The sequence below is a fragment of the Pollachius pollachius genome (assembly GCF_949987615.1).
Source record: "Pollachius pollachius genome assembly, chromosome: 6".
NCBI classification, from domain to species: Eukaryota; Metazoa; Chordata; class Actinopteri; order Gadiformes; family Gadidae; genus Pollachius; species Pollachius pollachius.
The window spans coordinates 20,612,914-20,634,100 of NC_136939.1; the positions used below are offsets into that span (position 1 = coordinate 20,612,914).

Below are 21,187 nucleotides of genomic sequence, written 5' to 3' on the forward strand. Positions count from 1 at the left end.
GAATGATACAGACACCAGTGGTGTAGCCTGGCAGCGTTGAAGGGTTAGCTGTTGAATGCGATGGAAACTGAAAAACGAAGGGCTTCAGTGTTGTAACGCACATCCAGCGTTGATAAACACCTTGCTGCTACTGCGTTCATTTTACGCACATGACGCACCGCCGCTGCTGCTTCATGACAGCCCCGCAGAGGAGGTGTACGGAGACGTCCGGGTCGCCCGCGAGTACACCCGATGCACCTGAGATGTAATCTCGATCGATTGGAGTTAGTTACCTCTGTGCAAAACAATGTCTATCATGTGAAGACGTCTGGAGGGATGGCGCCGATGAAACGTCCCGATTCTCGTCTCTACGCCAAAGATTTACGAAGTAAAAACAACCACGATTGGAAACGGCACGCGTTGGTGGATTTGATATTTGATAAGGATGTTGTACAACTTGTAAGCCCTTTAATATCGATTCGATTCGGAATCGGACAAAGGAGGAAATTTGGATCTGGAGTCAGGTGCGAATGTGACGTTACGACCGAGCTAGCCGAGGAGCTAACGAGCTAAACCTCCCAACCGCCAACTTTCCCTCTCGTCCCATATTGTTGTTTTTTTTTGGTCAGCAGCTTCTTGTTCTGCCCCTTCAACGTTTGTCCTTCAAAACAATTGGCCCGAAAATAAAAAAATATCCCAAGTTTCACCAACTTCTAGCGTATAATCCAAGGTTGCGCGTCATTGCGTCGCCGTAACTTCAACCAGCGGCGGTCCACTTCATATTACGACGTGTTTTGATGTCTGTGTCAGTGTTGCCAGATGGGGCCAATTTCGCGCTGCAGACAGTTTCGCTAGAATGTGCGGGAAATATGGCCAAATCTGGCAACACTGGTCTATGTCTCCTTTACGCCCCAGCGCAGTGGGCGTGCTCCGGTCAGGCTGTAGATACGATTGGCTGCCCTGATCGACACTCCTCAAGTGCTCGCTTCCTCACCGCTACGGCGCTTACTCAGGGACAGATAACCTGGACCCCACTGGCAAACTTGTGCGATGACTTTTCGATGCGAACTGAACGCTAGAAGATAACCCGTACGATAGGTCCATGGTACGAACGATGGTCCGCAAATCATCATGTGGAAACATTCTCATACTTAAAATCCATTGGGAAGAAACCTTTGTTAAATAGATTAAATACAATTAAAAAAATACTTGCAGCACTGTCATCATTTGGTAAGTGTTATTTAAAAAACAGCAATATCCAATCTGGTTTGGATGTAAGATATATTGAATTTAAGAATCTAATAAAAAAAACACTGAAGTTTCTTCTAGAAGGATTCTGAGTATGAACGCATTCTCTTTCGAGCATTTCAAATGGATAGTAGCCTAGATAAGCCACATTTTGTGGGGGCATGATATAAAACAGGGAACCCACCCAGCGGATGCGTCCTCATAAAAATTTAATACAGACACAGACCAAATATAACAAAATAACGAAGATAGCAATAGGTTAGAAATGTTTTTTTATTAGTTTTGTATTAATAAATAATAGAAACAATATGATTGTGGCAATATGAAATATTAGATCAGTAAATATAAAGTACAGTGTGTTTAACAGTAATATAACTGTATTTAATATAAAAGCCCAATCCATTCCCGGTTTGAAATCTTAAAATCTAGAGATATACCGATTATAGCATGATATTGTATATATGTATACTGTTAATTTAACAAAAGAGCTGAAATTCTCAGGATAATTATGTGATAGAAAAAAACATTTTTATAGGGCTGTATAACTCCCCCCTGCTGGGCTGACTGAATTATGGGACTTATAAAAAACGTATTTACTGATAGAAATTGGCAGGATTAAAACAAAGTTAGGAATGTTGTATTACAATGTTAAAATGTTTAATAATTAAGGCCCATGATGGCCACACGATTACAAAAGCATTATGTAGGCAAGCTGAATGTTAGGTGGAGTATAAAATTAGCAATAAAGTTCTATACAAACAAACATGACTTGATTCAAAGGTCAATGCTTGAATTCATGGAAACATTTGTCCCCTTTGATGAAAAAAAATTCTGGAAAAAGATTTCTATATTTCTGCTCATTTCTATAAGTCATCACAGTAGTACCATATAAAAGAAAAAACGATTTCTAACAAAAGTGCTGGCTTTGTAGTAGTTACCAGTGATACCACATATTTTCTGTGGAATGACATTACAATAGTTACCCGCTATTCAGATGCCAACGGTGACAAATAAAACATAAGAATAATAGGAAAATAAACAAGGGCAAGAAATCAGAATGTCCTGAAACAATATCATATGAGTTTAACAATACAGTAGAAAAATATATACACTATCTGTAATCTAAAATAGTGTTTTCGGGAGTGTCTAACTGATGTGCAACAACTTGGTCCTTAATTATAGTGGTACTGATCCTTACAAACTAGTCTTTAAAGTTTCTGCAATTAAAACCTTCCTTTGAGTGTAAACATGTCTATGCACACATAAACATATATGTAGACATTCAAGGTAGATGGCCCATGGGAACTGCATTACAGGATTACAGAAGCAAATATCTTTCTCCAACTGAACAAGTGGGAGCAACCGAAATGTTCCACAGCCAAAGGGAACTGGGCTGCAGTATTATTCACCTGGTTGTCATGGTGACATCTTAAAATGTATATTATCAATGCAAGCTGCATGCAAATATCCTTAATATTCCTTCCACCAGTATTTGCCCTTTCAGTTGGATACGGAAAATCGTTGGGGTGTTGGTTCTGACAAATTCTATTTCTATTTTTGTCTTTTATGCGATGGGTTTTGCGTAGACAGCAAGTCCTGTTGAACATGGTTAAACTGGACCCCACCATCCCCCGTCAATCATCCATGTCTATTACGCTGGTGTCCAATCTTTATTTTAGCTACCATCCACTCAGCTCTTCCCTCTTTGTGTCAGTCGCCATAACAACCACAAATGTTCTGACAGATTTGCTGGCACTGCAGTGAGAGGTGAAGCTTGCGAGAGAGAGAGCGAGAGAGAAAGAGCGAGAGAGAGAGAATATTTCCACCCACCCTCCCGAGAAGCTTGCTAGAATAAATGTACACCATGTACCCAAATCCACTGAGATGTGCGAATCTTGTTACAACATGGAAATTAAGGCTCAGATGTTCGTTTACATCATTATCATCACGGTGGTTCAGATGACCTCTAGCCAAAGAATAATTGACCTATTCCAAAAAATATTCATGAAATAAACCATGCATACACGTTTTCTCTTATACATATGCCTTATACAGACTGTTTTCAAATTGGTTTCAGAAAAAAAAATGTAAAAAGTTTTTAGTTGTTTTTCATTGGTATTAATAATTTTTTAAAACATAGAAAACAACTATACATGATATTTGTTTTGTGAGTATTATTATAGACCTGACCTTTAAATTCTTCCAGTTCACGCTTTCCTAACTTTTAATAAGGCTTCTTAACCAAAAAAAGCCACGCAATACTGATCATTTCAGACCATATATAAAAATATATATCACAAATCAAAAATTCCTTAGATGAATGGCTTAATTTGGACCGGAGGTTATTGCATTTGAATGCATTCCAAGGCCAACCCAAAGCCAACTCCTCGCCCTCAACAAAAGCCCCATTGTCACACAGTGCATGCCAATGTACAGAGATTAGCACAGGCCACAAAGACAAAACATGAGGTCATTGTTAGTCATACGGTTTCCAAGCCGCAGATTACAGGGAGTGGGGGGGGGGGGGGGATTAAAAACGATTTTGAAAACGAGCAATATTGTCATCAAGTGGTGGAGGGTGAGAAGAACTAATTTCATGTTTTGGACGCTTCATATAACGGTTGGTTCTTCTGCAGGGTGGAGGCGCTGGGGCAGTCTAGAGGGTAGGAGGGGGGTAAGAGGATGTTCACAGAGACGTAAGAGACGTTGTTAGGGGAAAATACATATTATTTTAAATTGACGTTGTCATAATCACACTATGATTAGGAAAGCCAAGATTTAATAGCTAATAATTTGCTAGCGTGTTGATATAATTTGATTATAAAATGAAATTTAAATGTTTGACATGTATGCTTTATACAATGCATCAGCACTCCCAATGTGAGTACAGTGTAGCGACTACATTACAGTTATTATTTTGTAACCAATATACAAATCATCCAGTACAGGAGCATTGGGTGAGTTAGTAGATATATAGCAGCACTCTAGCGGGGGTCTTTAGTATCCGTGAGGGCGTATGGTTAATGCAATAGTCCAGTACAGGAGCAGTGGGCGAGTTAGTACTAGAAGAACTATAGTAGGACTCTATAAGTGTGGTATTATTACGCTAATTCTGCTCTCTTTAGTAACACTCAAGGGGGATAATTAATAGTTCAGCACAGAAACAGTGGGCGAGTTAGTACTAGCCTTCTCAAGTAATACTTTAACAGGTCTCTGGGGAGGGGGTAGTTATAGTTATAGTCTAGAACAACGGGTGTTGGTGAGTTAGTAGTACTAGCAGTTCTCTAGTAGTACTCAAGCAGTTCTCTAGTAGTACTCTAGCAGTTCTACAGTAGTACTCTAGCAGTTCTACAGTAGTACTCTAGCAGTTCTACAGTAGTACTCAAGCACTTCTACAGTATAGTACTCTGGCAGTACTCCGGCAGTACTCTGGCGGGCCTCACCTTCATGCTGGCCCTCAGGTCCACAGCCCCACCGGCACTATGCCCTCTCTGCTGTTGAGCGGGGGCAGCAGGTTCTCCTCACACAGGAACTGCAGCGGGAAATGGACCAGGAGGCCCCGCACGGCCCTCATTTCCTCGCACGCCTGCTGGGGGTCCGAGTCGCACAGGCGCTCCTTGCTGGCGTTCTCCCTCAGCTCCCGCATGTTGTGCACCGAGTTAGAGGGCAGGCAGCAGAACACCTGGGGGGGCGGGGACAGGAGGCGGAGTTTGGGCTGTTAGATGCCGTGTGTACGGTCGTGGGTACGGCCGTGTGTGCGGTCGTGGGTACGGCCGTGTGTACGGTCGTGGGTACGGCCGTGTGTACGGTCGTGGGTACGGTCGTGGGTACGGCCGTGTGTGCGGCCGTGTGAGCGGCCGTGTGTGCGGCCGTGTGTGCGGCCGTGTGTGCGGTCGTGGGTACGGTCGTGTGTACGGTCGTGTGTACCGTTACCACGGCGACACAACGTCCAACAGCCCAAACACCGCTGCCCTCCTCCCGCCCCCAGGTGCTCTGCTGCCTGGGGTGGGGACAGGACGCGGCGTTTGGGCAGTTAGAACTCCTGTACGGTCACCGTGGTAACGGTCTTCCGGGGGCGGTCCGCATGCTTCAGAAGCGGCGCATCATGGCGACTGTGGATTCCACTTTGGGGTGACTTATTTGTCTTGCATCTTATCCTAGCTATCTTTGATGTATACGGGGAAGGGTTACCCTAGCGATTGTCAATGCTTGGCCCAATGAACATCCTTACTGTAGACAGCCATATATTGTTTTTGCTCCTTTTGACAAATAAATACAGATAAAAGATAAAACCGTCTGCTAAATGCCTTTATTATAAATTTAAATGACTAGGTTAGATGATGACCAACCCCCTGTACTGCCCATTATTCAAATGCACTGAAAAGTGTCTGTTAACCTTTCAATGTGAACATGCAGTAGCCGTTCCGGTACCTTCTCATAAATGGTGGCGTTCAATTTAGCCGTCGCATTCCAGCCCAAAAAGAAGAATTCGTCGCAGATGGGATCGTCGATGTTGATGCTGGGCTCCGAAGCTGCTCCCACTAGAACCCTGCAAGAGAAAACACACAGCTCCCCGGCTTTAGCTGTGTAATAACCTTGTTTCATCCAATAAGAGATCACCGGGTGACAGTTTCATTGATGGACGACACAATGATAGCAGTGTTGGTGGTCAACAGGTCAAGTCAGGCCAGGCCAAAAAAAAATTGTGTAGCCCTTAATCACATTCAATCTACCTAAGGGCCTCAGGAGCCTTCATCATACAACACTCTGTGGATATGGCACGTGTGGATATATATATGAGAAGTAATATTTCTTTCTCCGACTTCACCTTCCATCCACACTTAAACGAGATTTTAAAACGCTAGTAGTTTGAGTTGAAAATGCTTGTATGTTGAGTGCGTAACCCAACAAATGTCCATTGAACCGATAAAGTGACAGTACAAGACCCTGTGGCTGCCCTCCAGCGGCCCTCACCTGAAGCACTCCTTGCGCAGGGCCAGGGCCAGGGGTCCGGCCTGGTACTCCTTCCCATCCATGAGGGAGGGAACCCTGTCCTCATCCTCCACCAGCACTGCCAGTTCACTGTCCCGTTGGCCCAGCATGCTGCGGTCGTTGATGTTGGCAGAGCCTGCGATTAAAAACGCACAGTAAGGGCTCTGTGGTCACACACCTAGGGCCTTGCTTCAGATAGCATGTAGCACGGCTATCTTTACACTTAAACAAGAACTCTGAACAGAGCTGGTGATTTGGGTTTCACAGACAGATGCTTTCAACACGGAGGAACAGTTTAACCTGAGGAACGAGTGCTCATGCTTCAAAAGCCATCACCTATCACACCCTGAAAATGTCCTAGATAAAAAGGGACTAGTCGAAGCCTTTCTGCCCTTTGCCAGACAGTTGTTATTTTGACAAACAAAAACACATATTATAATAGAATATTCTCCATATTTATATTTTCAAAGAAAGGTTTGTTTTCATTCATTTAACTGTAGTGAAATACATTGAACATGCATCAGATCGTATTGCAAATGTTACAAAGTTGATTGTTTTCTGACCCCACGTCAGAAAACTATGTAGTACTATACTATACTAATGTGTATAATATTCAATACCGAAATCATGAGCCATTCACCTAAATGTCAGCTGGATTCGAAGCCAGCCCTGACGGACATGCTGCATTGGTTTCATAAAGATCCCCGTTCTCTCTTTGGGCCCTTGATGACGGCTGATGAATGAGGCTGTAGCGGCAGTGACTCACCGATGATGTACCGGCGGTCGTCTGCGATGAGGGTCTTGCTGTGGACGTAAATGAGCTCTGTTACGGGGGCGTCGGCCAGCCTGTCGTGCGTCCTGAGGCCACATAGGGTGATGTACTCTGTCCACTTGCCCTCCACTGGGGACAATAACTTTATTAGTCACTGCGACAACAACAAGCGCAATCAGCCATATTTTAAAAAGGTGGGGTGAGGTTTGTGTGCATGCAGGATTTGAATTTGAAAAGTCATGAATGAGTGGTGAAAGATGAAGACGGAGACCTTGGAGCCAGACAACTAGTGCCAGTACCTTCTGTTTAACCACACAAAAAACAAGAGTGGAAAGAGAAAGACACAGAAAACACAAGGGTTTAACGGTGACCGGGGCGGCAGCTCGGGAAGCCTTATGATTTGGTGTTTCTTTCTGTTGAACAGGAAAAGGCGACTGACCTTCTCTCAGTCGGGTCAGGATGGAGTGTTCTCCCCTGCACATGGTCCTGCAGCGTGAGACATACAAGGAGTTCGACCGTCAGTTACTTTATAAACTGTGCAGGTTTGGTCCCATGCTCGGATTTTAAATAATGCATTACAGCAAAGCAGAATTCTTCGATTATTTAATTACAGGTACAGTGTGTAGGATAACTTCAGGCACAGTGTGTACATAAGGGATCGAACCCACTGCCTTTTGGCTTTGGGCCGAACAACCCGAACACGACCCTGACCTGCTCTCCCTATTCAACAGGAATTGTTTCAGGCCCTACTGACACACTTCTATCTTGGTCTTGAGGATAAGGAAGGGGACTCCACCCACCTGAAGGTGAAGTGCAGGATGGCCTGGATGGCGTTTCCTCCGCCCTCGTTGATGTCTCCCTCGAACCCGGGCAGCAGTGGCACCACCACAAACACTCGGTACGTCTTCTGCTCACTAATAAGAGTCATCAATGGTCAGCACACACCCCCCAGCAAACATCTTACACCAGGGTCAATTTACTTTATACCAAACGGAGACGTTTTGTCTTCTGGCACTCATTAATATGTATACGTCCTCTTTTGACTGATCACAAATGTGTTGGAAAATAAAATATAAAATTGATTATGCAGGCTTTTCAAATAGCCTCTGATGGTTTGTAAACCGTATTTAAAGCTGCCTATCTTGCTCTGTAGCTTTGTGGTTGAAGTACTACAGTCTAAATCATACAGAATTACTAGTATTACTAAGCAAAGAGGCAACTAGAGTCTAGTATATAATTATCAGTTGAGTATTACACAGCAGTACTTATAGACTCGGCACCCCCAGCCCGTTCTGCGTTTTGAATTCGCCCTGCAGTAGGGTCTGGAGAGGAGCAATACATTTCTTCCTGCTTCCGATCCACTTTTACAGGAGCCGAGCTGGCTTTTCCCCCTGGCGTGCTATTGGCTAGTTTCCTGTCACTCTCCATAGTGCGTCATTTGGATCGTTGGTCTGATTGGTCGAAGGACTATCCAATTGCGTACAGAGATATTTGAACTAGGCCCGTTGATCGCGCCTCTTGTGCTGAAGAAAATGACTGCAGACCAATGTGCAATCTACGATTGAGCTTGGTCTGGCAATAGCCAGGCTAACAGACTTACCCAATATAACTAGAGTCTATGAGCTTCACACAGCAGCACTAGAGTCTATGAGCTTCACACAGCAGCACTAGAGTCTAGGAGCCTTACAAGGAAAAATTAGAGTCTAGGAGCCTTACAAGGCAACATCAGAGTCTAGGAGCCTTACAAGGCAACATTAGAGTCTAGGAGCCTTACAAGGCAGCATTAGAGTCTAGGAGCCTTACAAGGCAGCATTAGAGTCTAGGAGCCTTACAAGGCAGTAGAGGCAGCCGGGTGAAGCAGGCGGTTACCTGTGAGCTCTGAGGATTCTGTTCACGATGGCGTCCCCGATCCCGTTGTAGACGCTCTTGTCGTCCGCACAGCTGATGAAGAACTGGTTCTGAGGGACCACAGGGACGAAGATGGATGATAGTATATCAATAGTATGAGGGATCAGACGCACACACTATGCGATCAAGGAAAAAGAGCAATCTTTTCTAATATGATAGTCAATCAATTTGGAAATCAAGTATCACGTAACCTTTTGTTCACTGTCTTTTTTGTTTCGACAAATTATGTGGATAGAGCCGGGATCCGCAACGTGTAATTGGCTATTAACAGCGAACACATACTCGTCCAGCAGTAGCAAACTGTATAAAAGTGCCTGTAACTGTTTCCAATCAATACTGATTAGACTTGCCACTGTAGAAATACCCTTATTATTAATATGTGTTTCTGAAAGCCTCAACCACACGGAAAAATTTGTTTCACTTGGGCAGGATATCTCTGTAACCAAGCAGGGAACAAGGCGTAACCACACCCCTGGCAGTCTCTGGCCCTCCCGCTCTGTGCCGTCTCTCCCCACAGAGGCTCTGCTACAACAGAGTACAACTCCAGGCACCCAGACTACCTCGATGTAAACGTAGTGCTCGCTCTTCTCGATGACGTCCACGTAGGCGTTCAGGATGGACTGCTCACAGGTTCCTGCAGACCAGCGGTCCACAGAACGCAACACCTGCACCAATCAGAGGAGAGGAATCAGACATTTTTCTTTGTGAACTTTGTTCATATTGAGTTTGATTAAACCATAACATAGAGCGAGAGTGAGGATTGATAAAGTGTAGAGCTAGGAATCATTTTGAAAAAGAGAGTAAGGTATCGTACAAAAGCAATCACAAGAAAAGTGGGTGTGGTTCGTTGTGATTTGAACTCTTGGCTAACAGCACTGTTTACTGGCGTCTCGTCAAGTGAACCGTACTTTCTTAGTCATCGTCCACTCTGCTGAACTTTGAGTTAGTGAAGGACTGCCCTTTTTCTCACTTCCTCCTCCAAACCTGTTTTTTGGTTTACATTAAGGGGTTATAATCAGCAGATTCATTAGTATCGACCAGCTAGTTTATTATGTTTTTTTTGTATTACGTACAAAAAAAAATATATATATATATTATGTTTATCTGTACTGTTGTGAGTACTCCTCTTCATTGATATCTTCATTAAGTATTTGAAACAGTTTTTTACTTGGTTGCAAAAATGAAACACGAGATTTAATCAGCCGTTAAATCATGTTCCTTATCTCAAAACCAAGCCTTAAAACCAATTCCTGAGAGTCCCACCGAGAACAAAACTATTTCATCCCCAAACCCCCAAAAGAGTAACCTTCCTGCTTTCTCAGATGGCTAGCCATGCCCCAACCCCTGTTCCATATGCCTTCCAACAATGGTCTTTAGTTTACAGTCACTTCCTGCTTAGAAGAGCCAGAGGTCTTCCTCCGTGCTGCAGCTGCTTACAGCCTAATGGCCCTCTGTTAATCTGCCCTTGGGGAGTGACCCGGGGCATCTCCAACAAGGAGAACTCATTAGAGAACAGCTTGTGTGTTGCTGTGCAACACACCGCTACACTTCCTGACTGCTGGTTTGGGTTTATGGTGGTGTTGTTTGACCTCTCTGCAGACAGGGTGGCCTTGTGGCAGCAGCCGCGGTCTCCAGGCTGATAATGTGGTGCGTTGCGGTTCCATAAGGCTCGGGTCGAAGCAGTTGCTAGGGGGGAATCGATGGACTGTGAACCTACAAGTGTCTGCATTGGGGCGGTTTCCCGATGCATGTTTCAGTGTTTTAGTATCAATCAGAGACCGGACAATAAAGTCCACTCACATATTGATTATTCTGATATTTTTTGTTGTTTGGATGAAATCCTATTCAAATGGATGCAGTAATTAAGTGGGAATCAATCAAGCCGGATAGGAATTAATAAGTACTGTTTCTGCTTGAGTTCACGCAGCAGCACTTTAAGTACCTGTACTTTCGCCCTGCCGGAGCCGGGCACAGTAAAGGGTAACTTTTCTGCAGTACTGTGGGACTTGGGCAGAAGGCAAGGGTAGAAGTCGTCTTTGTACTTGTTTTTGAAGATCTGATGCAGACATAAAAACAAAGGAAGTTAATCTCTAAGCATTTTGTCATTCTCCCGTTCACAGGGTACAAAAGAGAGCATTTTTCAGAAGAGAAGCTGGACCTTGGTGAAGTTCCACCGCTGGATGAAGTGGCGGGCCACGTCCCTGGCTGCTTTGCCGTGAATGGCAGCGGAAAAGTCTCGCCAGGGCATGCGGGGCACTTGAGTCCGATCGATGTTATCTTGTGGAGGGAAGGAAGGGACAGAGGCTACACTGTTGGCTGTTCTGTGTCCGTAATAGAGATGGGAACTTGAAGTTGGAGGTTCTGGAGGGTGTACCTTCAAAGGGACGGTCCAGCTGAACCCAGTCCTTGCGGATGAAGTTGCTGTAGTCTTTGCCAAGCCAGAGCTTAGTGTTCTCAGCCAAGTCCTTCGGATCCAGGTCTTCTGGGGGCTCGGACACCGTGGCTGTATCTGGGCCATCAGGGACATCATTCCCCTAGGAATAAGAAGCATCACGACACAGTCAACTCATTGTTTGGATCAAGGAGTGGCTTGTCCAGTAGATGCTAGACTAGATTTGACTTTTGGTGAACCAGTTTCTGGGAAGAACAATCTCCCTGGCGGTGTCATGGTTGAAGATGCTCTTCCACACTGCCAAAATGTCAGAACCACCCTCTGTCATCTCTGGTGAAGACCAATCTACGGAGGGGACACCTGCAGTACTTTCTGCAATCCACACTTCTGGGACCTCTATGACCCTCCCGCCAAGACTTATATTAGTTGCCTACTATTATTAAAGGTTTGCAGTTGTCAAAAAAGTATGGAGGTCGGAGAGGTTCAATTTGAGGTGCTTGGTATAAATCTGCCTGCTGAGAATGAAGTATAACAACTCTTAGTTATGATGAGTGATAACGGGTGGATAGGCTAATGTAGCGTTGGGCCCAGTGGCCTGGCAGTATGCACCAAAATGATGGTATCAAATACCTCTGCATGTGGAAAAAGCTTGTTTTGAGCTAATTTGTATATCTTGCTATGCAACTCAATTATCAAAATTCACCTCTCCTAAAGGAACATTTTGTCTTAGAGATATATAGACAAGATAAGAGCAAACACTTATCATCGTCATTGAAGATCATCCAGCAAACACACTTGTGCGTGATTAGAGGACACTTAAACCAAAGTGTTTCCACCCCTTGATGTTTTTGAAGCTCTCACTTGTGTCGAGATGAAGGCTGGATAATGTTGTAGCCATGGTGATCAGCTCCCAGCCGAAAGCTACAGGGTTTGATCTCCCATGTCCACGGTCTACCCTAGACCCTAAATGCCTAACATCCCGCCTACTTCCTAATGACATATATTTGAATTCACTGTTGTTTTGGATTAAAGTCAACTAAAAAGTCTTGCTTTCCTCCTACCTGGGTCACATGGTTGCTCTGATCCGTGGAGCCCAGGTCTGTCAGGCGGTACTGGCTGTCGTCCCAACGACCGAACGCCAGGTCCAGACCCCCCACGAAGGCCACAGACTGGTCGATGGCCACCATCTTCTCGTGGTGGGCCCACAGGATGACCACCGAAGAAACATGGTCCGGGTGGCGCATCACCTAATGAGAAGGATGTTGAAGACATGTGAGACAATAGATTGCATTGCGGAAACAATGAGGCCATTACATAGATGGGATGGTCGACAGAGTGTCCTTTATTGTTTATTCACTTCACTACTTATTCAAGTAAATACAAAATATCTGCCGTTTATAGGTTCAGAAATGTTCAGCAAGCAAATTAATGACTTTGGGCTCGACAAGTCGATAGGTTGAAATCAATACCCCAGAGAACAACTGTTGGGGCTGAATTCATTTCAATTCAGCTCAAGTCATTTGTGTAGCCCTTTTCTTAGCAGCGGGTAAAAACTGGTTGAATGAGGGCGTTGAAATGTAGCTAAACAGGTTCAAGTAATCTCAAGTTACAATCATAGAAGTCAGCCTCCGGGATGGGTTTATTCCCTGGAAGTCTAAGCAGGAAAGGAAACGGGTTAGCGATGACTTTGTACAGACCTTGATGTTGGGGTGCATGTCCATCAGAGTCCTCTTGCTGTGCCCACTGTTGATGCCCAGTGCCAACTCCACTTCTTTATAAAGGAGTACACACACCTTGACGCCTTGTTCCTGCACAGAGATAACCAGAACCAGAGGAAAAATGTGCTTAATGTTGAAATTAATGAAGGAAGGCTAGAGTAGAAGATGATTAAAAGAGCTACCGTACTGCTTTGCGTTTGAGAATCTCATCTAGACGCCAGTAAGTGTCTGTGGCAGGCCTCTTCAGATACACTTCTGGGCTTAGCCTGAGAGAGAGAGAGAGAGAGAGAGAGAGAGAGAGAGAGAGAGAGAGAGAGAGAGAGAGAGAGAGAGAGAGAGAGAGAGAGAGAGAGAGAGAGAGAGAGAGAGAGAGAGAGAGAGAGAGAGAGAGAGAGAGAGAGAGAGAGAGAGAGAGAGAGAGAGAGAGAGAGAGAGAGAAATCCACTTTTATAACAAAAAGCTCACACAAACTGAATGATGAAAATGTAGAGTTTGGTTCATGCGTTTGGTTGGCCACTCACCACCAGTCAGTGATGAAGATCTCTTCTTTGGCTTGTTCGAGGGCATCGGCCAGGTCTGAGAAGTAATCGCTGCCGTTTACGTACCTTAAAAACAATGTGAAGGACACATTTTAGATGGCAGTAAAATGTAAACGTTAAACAATACACCAATCTTGGACCATGACGACCCACTCCGTCACACTGCACATGTGTCACCATTTAGTGAGGGTGTTCTCCCGCGGCATGGCGAAGCCTCCGTAGCGCTGCCATCTGACGAAGTCACAGGCCACCGTGATATTGTCAATTTCATGGCTCCACCAGTGGGCCTGTCGGTAATTACTGCACTTGATGATCAGGTTTCTATAAGGAGGAGCAAGAGGAAAGACTTTAGAAACAATATTCAATTGAGATTTTGAGTTAATGAGAGGACAGTGAAGCTATTTCAGAGTTAAGTTAAGTTAAGTTGTGTTTCTGAAAGCCTTAAGTTATTTCCAGAGCCTGAAGCCAGAAAATGGAACATGATGAATGGAATTAGTCAATCTGGATTTATTTTTTTCACACGTAACAAAACATGGAAGGATTATTCAGGAGGAAAGCACAGCACATATATGTTTGGTTCTATCAAATGTAGATACGATCCATGGAAAAATCGGTTCAACTAACAGCTAACATTGAATAATAATAACTAAGAATCTGAACTCCTAACCCAAAAAATATACAAAGTGCTCAATTGCATTCCCCGTAGGAAGTAGAAGCGAAACCAAAAAAACGAATAACTACCGTGTAAAGTTTTCGATGCACACGCCGTGCTTTGTGTCGGTGTAAGCGTTGCCCACTTTGACCTTGAACTCTGGGTCAAAGAGCAGGACGAAGGAGATGACCCCGTGGTCGCGGTTCATGTACAGCAGGAAGGAGTCTTTGACCACGAGCCATCGCCTGGACCAGCGGAAGCAGAACTGGTGGTGCCCGATGCAGTTCAGGCCCTGGATGCGATGACCGCCGGACCTCTTGAAGATGGGTCCCTCCCTGACACAAAAGGTAAGTCCTCTGAGTCTCCACACACAAACTCACTCTCCAGTATTCTCATTTGCTTTGGTTATAAACATGCTCTTGTTTATGCCAGCGCGACTGTGCTTACAGGCCTTTGGCTCCAAGATCAGTGACGAAAGAAAGAGCACTGACATCAAGGAATTCCAGCTGAAACAAATAAAAACACAAAACATAAATTTACAGCTTGCGGGTGTGTATTTGTGTGTTTGCGTGCGTGTGTGTGCGCGTCCTCACCATGCCGTGATCATTCTTGCAGAACTCATTTTCCAGCAGTCCGTTCAAGTATTCCTCCAGATATTTCTGCAGTTATAATGAAGAAGTTAGGCACTGAATGTTAAAAATACATCTTATTTCCAGGAACAAAGATGACCCCGTAGCTCATCCACAAGGACTACAACTAATCATAGCCTGGATCAGCTCGGACCACTTCTCTGGATCCTTTTGGTGCTTGAGATCTGTTGTGTGTATGCCTCAGGTCTCAGGTCTGAGATCTGTTGTGTATATGCCTCAGGTCTCAGGTCTGAGATCTGTTGATTGTATGCTTCAGGTCCCAGGTCTCTCTGTAATGTCCTAGTGACTGCTCTACTGGTGCGTGGTGATTGGATGTTTTGTCATACCGGCTTGCTGGAGGTTCTCCGACCCCTGTCGTTGCTGTTGAGGTTGGGCATCTCCGCCGACATTGTCCGCAGCTGTTGCCTCGCCTTTGCAAATCTAGAGAAACGTTTTGAATATTCAATGCAGCCATGGATAAACATCGAGAGAAATCAAAGCCAGCCACAGTGTGGAGCGGCCGCGCCCATCCCTTTTAAACAAATACGAAATCACTGTACAGGTCAGTCGGCGGCTTATCTTCATCTTTCTCTTATATTTATATTGTGTAAGCAGAGAGGTGCACCGCCCACCTGCCCAGAGGCATGAAGTGCATCAGCATCTTGTGCTTGTAGAGGTCTCGATGGAGCTCCTGGAAGCGCCGGTACTTCCTCTTGACCGTCCAGGTGAAGGGCCCATGGGTCAGCCGCACCGTGTACAGGGTGCACACACTCACCTGGCCAGAACCACACGTTCATGTTAGCGTTTAGCTTGTTAGCATGCTCGCACGACGATGGCCAACCAGCGTAGAGAAAGACAAAGTCTGACTTCAATGTCAAAGGGGAGTATGCAAAACAATCAAAGCATTACATACTGTATGGATCTGTTTTGTCTAACTTATCCATTCAGTAGTTTGCTGAGATAGTTTACTTTTTAAATAGGTGAAACAAAATAACTTTATCGACACAACTTTTTCCAACATTTCATTATCAAAGGTAGATCTGTGGTTTGATGTCTTGGAAGTTCATTATTATGAAGGAGAAGGAGGATGGCCCCTCAGCGATGATGATGCTTCAAACACTCCATCCAATCACTCAACTAGTATATCAACTTACTTAACAACACACCTTACTTATCTCTCCATCAAGAAGACATATACCTTAAAGAAAGTAAGGTAAATGAAGGCTGTGCCGGTAGCGACCTTATCACCATCTAAACTGTGGATACTCAAAACACTTAACAATAGGGGCCTCCTTAACCCATTTTCCATAAGCAAATCCAAACACTGAATGCCCTGAAAACCATGCATGGCAGTGGCCAGCTAGTCGGGAGCGGCTGTGGTTAGGTGTCTTGCTCAGGGACACCTTGACACTTCAGCGTGGACGAACCGGAGATGATGGAACCAGCAACCTTCAGTAACCTGATGACCTGTTCTACCTCCTGAGCTACTGTCGTGCTCCTTCCAGATGTAAAGATAAAATGTCTCAGTGTCTACCTTGGATCGTGTCGTATGTCTCTCTGTGCTCTCCACTCTGCAGGTGATGGGGGCTCCCGTCATGAGTATAGGCACCCCGATCTTCTTCACATCCAACAGGGCGTGCACCACCAGGAAAGGCCGGCCCTCTGGGAGTCAGGGTTTAAAACGGGTCATTTCTCAGTTAAGAATAATTCATCATGTGTCCGGTTTATTTGATTCACTTTAAGGCGGGAATACATAACAATATTTATGGTACAATTTTAAACATGATTTTCCACAGATACACAGGAAGAACACTGGACCGTCAGAACACATTTTCAACTAGTGCAGGGGTTTAGGATTCAGAATCTGTAGCCTTCCGATCACAGCCTGCTGTCTATCGAAGCAGACCCGATTCCAGTCATTAATATTAAACACAACAATAAACTTGTCGACCAATTTGAACGTGATCCTGTAAATTGTGCTGGTTAACAACAGCATCCGTTAGAAGTGCGCCTGTCCAATCCGTGAATAGCAGCCATTAAATCTGGGAAACATGTTAGTCGGTGAGGTTTGTAAAAGCCTTCTTGAGTGTTCGCGGTTTTGTGTCAGTTCAGGAGCATTTCCTAATCGTTCTGCTCACCACTGTTATTCATGAGGCCGTCCACCTCCTCTGGGCTCAGGTTGTGTTGGTCCTTGGAGAAGCGCCTCATGTCCAGGGTGGGGACCACGGAGCGGACCGCCAGGGGCTCAATCTCGTTCCCATCAGCACTCGCCATCGCTCCAGTCACTCGCTGGTCTGCTGTCAAAACCAAACAATGAGGGATACTTTAGGGGGTGTGTGTGTGTGTGTGTGTGTGTGTGTGTGTGTGTGTGTGTGTGTGTGTGTGTGTGTGTGTGTGTGTGTGTGTGTGTGTGTGTGTGTGTGTGTATGTGTGTGTGTGTGTGTGTTCATAGATAGAATGGAGTGGTTTTCAATAAGCAAACCAGGGCATCTTCCCTCTTCATCGTCTTTGAGTAATATAGTCTTTTTCATACAGGATTGCAGTACATATGATTTGTTTCCGAGTATGTTACAGTTGGTTGAATTTGAGCTAACAAGTAATATTAATCTTGTTACAGTGTGGTTCACCTTATCTTCAAATCCTTTATATCCCTGATCCCACTCTTGATGTCTGAATTAACGTGTTGATTGGCAGCCGTTTGAAATTACATCCTATAGGCTGCGGTGCCTATGCTCTTGTCTTGATTGCTCCATTGACCCATTCATTAGTGATGTTTACTTAGGTTTCATATCCATTCATATTACAGGTTGTATGTCAAATGTTACAAGACATTAGGAAGATAAATAACGATCAATATCATTTTGGATTTCCGTCTCTACACAATAACACAACCACGTCTACCGTGTAAGCTTATTGTGAAGTGTCTTGGGAGGTTGATGAGGTTGGAATAACTAGTAGGCTATAAACGATCTACCTGAGTGTCTAGTCAGTCGACACCAAAGTTCAGGTCAGCAGAGTCATGCTCGACACGTCCTATATACATACAATGTATAATAGCTTAGGTTCTGCACACATTTACATCATCCATTCGCTTGTTCACACACCGACGACGGGGTTAACCACGCAGGGCGACAGCCAGCTCATCAGGGGCTGGCAGTCAGGCGACTGGCTCAGGGACACCTCGACAAACTCAGCTAGGTGGAGTCGAGAATCGAACTAGCAACCTTCCGGTTACCAGTCAACCCGCTCTACATCCTGCTGCCAGAAGCACGGTAAAAGCACCACGTCATTTTTAATCGACAACCATCTACTGATGTTAGGACTGATGTTAAAGCTGGAGGATCGCCAATGTCTTACAGTATCAACAAGTAGCACACTGTGGCTTCTGCCATGACACTTTAATATATTATACATACTGCAAAATACGATTAAATTGTCAGAAAACACCATTCCAAGTCAAAATGTAAGGTAAACACGCAAATACTGAAACAAATGAATGTAGACTAGATAACAAAACAAGCAACAAGACGCTGAATCCACTCTTGGCTTTCACTAGAAACTTTCCTTACTTAAACCTTTAGTACCTTGTTTTACTAAAACCTGTCCCATTGTATTGCGTTACAATAAATTGTTATCTTATCAGTGTGCCTCTTTAATGGACTTCATGGAGTTGTGTACTCGTCTCGTTAGTGTGAACATTACAACACAACACATGGAGCTTTCAAAACACACGTGGAGGTAAAAGAAGACTTTATAAACCGCTTGAAGCTGCTTTGTGAAGCCCGAGGGATTTGATCTTAAAAGAAATACACGCCAATCAGAAAATCAACTGGCTTAACTTTTACTTTTTTAGTAGCCTGCTGCTTCCTCGCCTCCACCCTTTTTTCATTTCCCTGCAGCGCCACATCCCACCAAGACATTAAGATGATCTTAATCCAGCAGTATTGTGATTTAAGGCTTTGCTTGTCCAAAAGGACGACCCTGATCTAATGGTGGATAAGTCGGGCTACCTTGCAAATTTAACCCGCATTCAGTTCAGTAAACCTGGCAGACAATCGAGCTGAACAACAATACACAAAAGGGGTTGAGCCTCTATAATCATACTTACTTAACAAATGGAAGCGCACATCCACGATTAAAGGGCAACCCAAGGAGACGGTCGACTTGACTGACGGAGAACTATATGATGGATCAACCCGAGCCGAAGCTGTTCACCACAACATGTTTCATGAACGACGACTGGTGGTGATGCACTTCAGGTCCCTCCCAGTGAGGAATGAACGACGACAGATCATAGCGCAAAGGGATTGGGGAAAGGCATTTGTAATAATGTGCTCATGTAACAGCCTGTATATGCATGGAAATCATTATAAACTAAAGCAACCATGGGACAAATCATTTGTCAGCAAAATAAAGGAATACAGTGTGGGCAGCTTTGCCAGTGCCAGTAAGGCTACCATGCACGTCACGTCGTGTACGTGAGAAAGCCAACACTTGCAGCAGCTCCCACGATAGGTGGAGCAGACAGGGACAAGTCGAAACTGGACTGCATCCGGGCACGGAATACCAATGGGATTGGCAACATTCCTTCAATTCAATGGGAAAACATGGGAAGTTTCTATAACTCCCCATGGTCAATCCTGGACGTTCGACGTTGTATGTAAAAGGTTGGACGTTGCACGTTTGACGTTTAATTGAGAAATCAATCCATTTTAAAAATTGATTATAAGTATCGCGTTTGTTAATTAGCTCTACCAATTTTTTTTTCTTCTTATGACAGACCATGATGAACCTTGGTTAAGGTTAAATAGTATTACAATTCAAAAATATATACATATATGTAGTAGATATAATATTTTTGAGAAACTTAAATAAATATAGTGCTAAGCCTTCCATTTAAGACCACTTAAAAAAAACATATTGAAATGGAAGTTTGCTCTAAGGTCAATGGGGCCCTCTACCGGACACATAGATGGATGAGCCTTTCAATTACAAATAAGAGATTGCCCTTTTCAACAAAAATGAAACATGTGTACAATAATCGATACGTCCGTGACATTAATATAGTAATAAAAAATACGTTTTGTACTTCATGATTCAACATAAGAAGCAAACAAACAAAGTATCATACAATTATAATTATTATTACTATTATTATTCTTACTAATATGTTTACTTGTCAAACATGATGTCAGTATTTCTGAAGCATCCATGGAAGTACCACTGCAAGAGGAGATTTTTACGAGCATATGTGTATAAATACATTCACAATATATACGATGGCATAGGTCTTCCGCAGGTCAGGGTCCTTAAAGAAAACCTTAAACATTCTGCCTGTGCTTTTTATTTTTAACGATCAACACACTGCATACCAACCCAGTTGCTTCGGCCTTATGTTGTTGGGGCTTTAGTTAGGCCTATTCCTGTCTGCAAGATGTTTTACTGCCTCTCTCGTTCACTAATTCAAGCTGTAGCTGAGGTCTGTGCCTGGTACTGCTTCGTGCTTGGTCATTGCAAATGTTACAGCCAAAAGTCAACAGTGAAAATAGAACCAATACCCAAATCACACTATTTGAATAGTGTGTTTGTTTGTTTGCAAGGTGCCCGCTATAGATTGAATAGTATTAATAAATACGTAGTCCTATATTATTAGATATATATCTATATATTTGTACTTTCTGCAAATGAATGCATGCACTGCTACATAGAATTACATTTTAGCCAACAATGTATTTTTTAAAGGAATTGAAAATACTGACATAAATTAAAACACAAAATACAAAGCCATAACATTAAATTATGTTTTATTCAAAAGGTATACATGCAAAAGCATCAGGTTCACTTAAAATAAATTATGTTTTTTATAAATGTGTTGTTTAAAGTTGTTTCAATTTCGAGTACTCGCGCAGTCAACTCTATGCTGCTAAAACATAACATCCCACACAATTAACCGTGATACTGACAAATTAAACATTAGTCGGTTTTAGGAAATGATGATCTCATATTGCAAATTTTCATTAAAAAAAAGCTTTTTTACTTGATCGAGTATTGTGCACTACTTTATTCCCTTTACACCCACTTGGTGTTCTTTTTGACTGTTAAACCTAGAAGATCAGGGGGCAAATAATACGCATCCAAACGTCTCCATCAGATATAGTGTGTAATACTAGACAATGGAATACACATTTTAGAAAAATAGCACTTTTTTTTACCAGACTCCACAGTCCCTGTCGAGATGGGCCGTACCAATTGGTTGCTGTAAGGCTCATGACTCTCATCAGGCAACCTCGTTCCCAAAGGAGCACCTCTGGCAATGACGTGCCAGGTGCTAACAGACATACGCAACGCCCTGACATTT

The 21,187-nt window shown here is 43.8% G+C and overlaps 2 protein-coding genes across 5 annotated transcripts in view; both read right to left on the reverse strand.

Moving 5' to 3' along the window:
- mink1 (misshapen-like kinase 1) overlaps window positions 1–777 on the reverse strand; it is a 31,953-nt gene extending 31,176 nt beyond the window's left edge. For 2 of the 3 annotated variants that reach the window (XM_079738239.1, XM_079738238.1), the window contains exon 1: window positions 1–777. This exon is cut by the window's left edge and continues 393 nt beyond it. The gene's annotated coding sequence lies outside the window, so the exon portion shown is untranslated. The other variant, XM_079738240.1, reaches the window with a different exon arrangement.
- Window positions 778–1,482: 705 nt separating this feature from the next.
- Window positions 1,483–19,218, reverse strand: pld2 (phospholipase D2). 2 transcript variants are annotated; one of them, XM_079738030.1, is made up of 25 exons: window positions 18,938–19,218; window positions 16,968–17,123; window positions 16,364–16,491; window positions 15,462–15,604; window positions 15,177–15,270; window positions 14,794–14,859; window positions 14,648–14,706; window positions 14,290–14,535; window positions 13,726–13,869; window positions 13,531–13,614; window positions 13,197–13,275; window positions 12,989–13,099; window positions 12,353–12,538; window positions 11,274–11,433; window positions 11,058–11,176; window positions 10,842–10,955; window positions 9,460–9,564; window positions 8,861–8,949; window positions 7,792–7,905; window positions 7,431–7,477; window positions 6,986–7,120; window positions 6,202–6,355; window positions 5,659–5,776; window positions 4,671–4,909; window positions 1,483–3,883 (listed from the first exon to the last, which is right to left on the reverse strand). In XM_079738030.1, the coding sequence occupies exons 2-24, from the start codon at window positions 17,101–17,103 to the stop codon at window positions 4,685–4,687; spliced, it is 2,856 nt and encodes a 951-aa protein (XP_079594156.1). In that variant the 5' UTR covers window positions 17,104–17,123; window positions 18,938–19,218; the 3' UTR covers window positions 1,483–3,883; window positions 4,671–4,684. The 2 variants fall into 2 exon arrangements, with proteins under 2 accessions (XP_079594156.1, XP_079594155.1); XM_079738029.1 differs by having other exon boundaries at window positions 16,968–17,126.
- Between the last annotated feature and the right edge of the window lie 1,969 nt (window positions 19,219–21,187).

Excerpts from the sequence above, each read along its gene's own strand:
- pld2 (XM_079738030.1), bottom strand. The coding sequence starts at position 17,103 with ATGGCGAGTGCTGATGGGAACGAGATTGAGCCCCTGGCGGTCCGCTCC. Across the intron at positions 13,615-13,725 it reads GAGAACACCCTCACTAAATG|GTACGTAAACGGCAGCGATT; the intron begins GTGACACATGTG and ends ATTGTTTTTAAG. Across the intron at positions 8,950-9,459 it reads AGCACTACGTTTACATCGAG|AACCAGTTCTTCATCAGCTG; the intron begins GTAGTCTGGGTG and ends GTGGTCCCTCAG.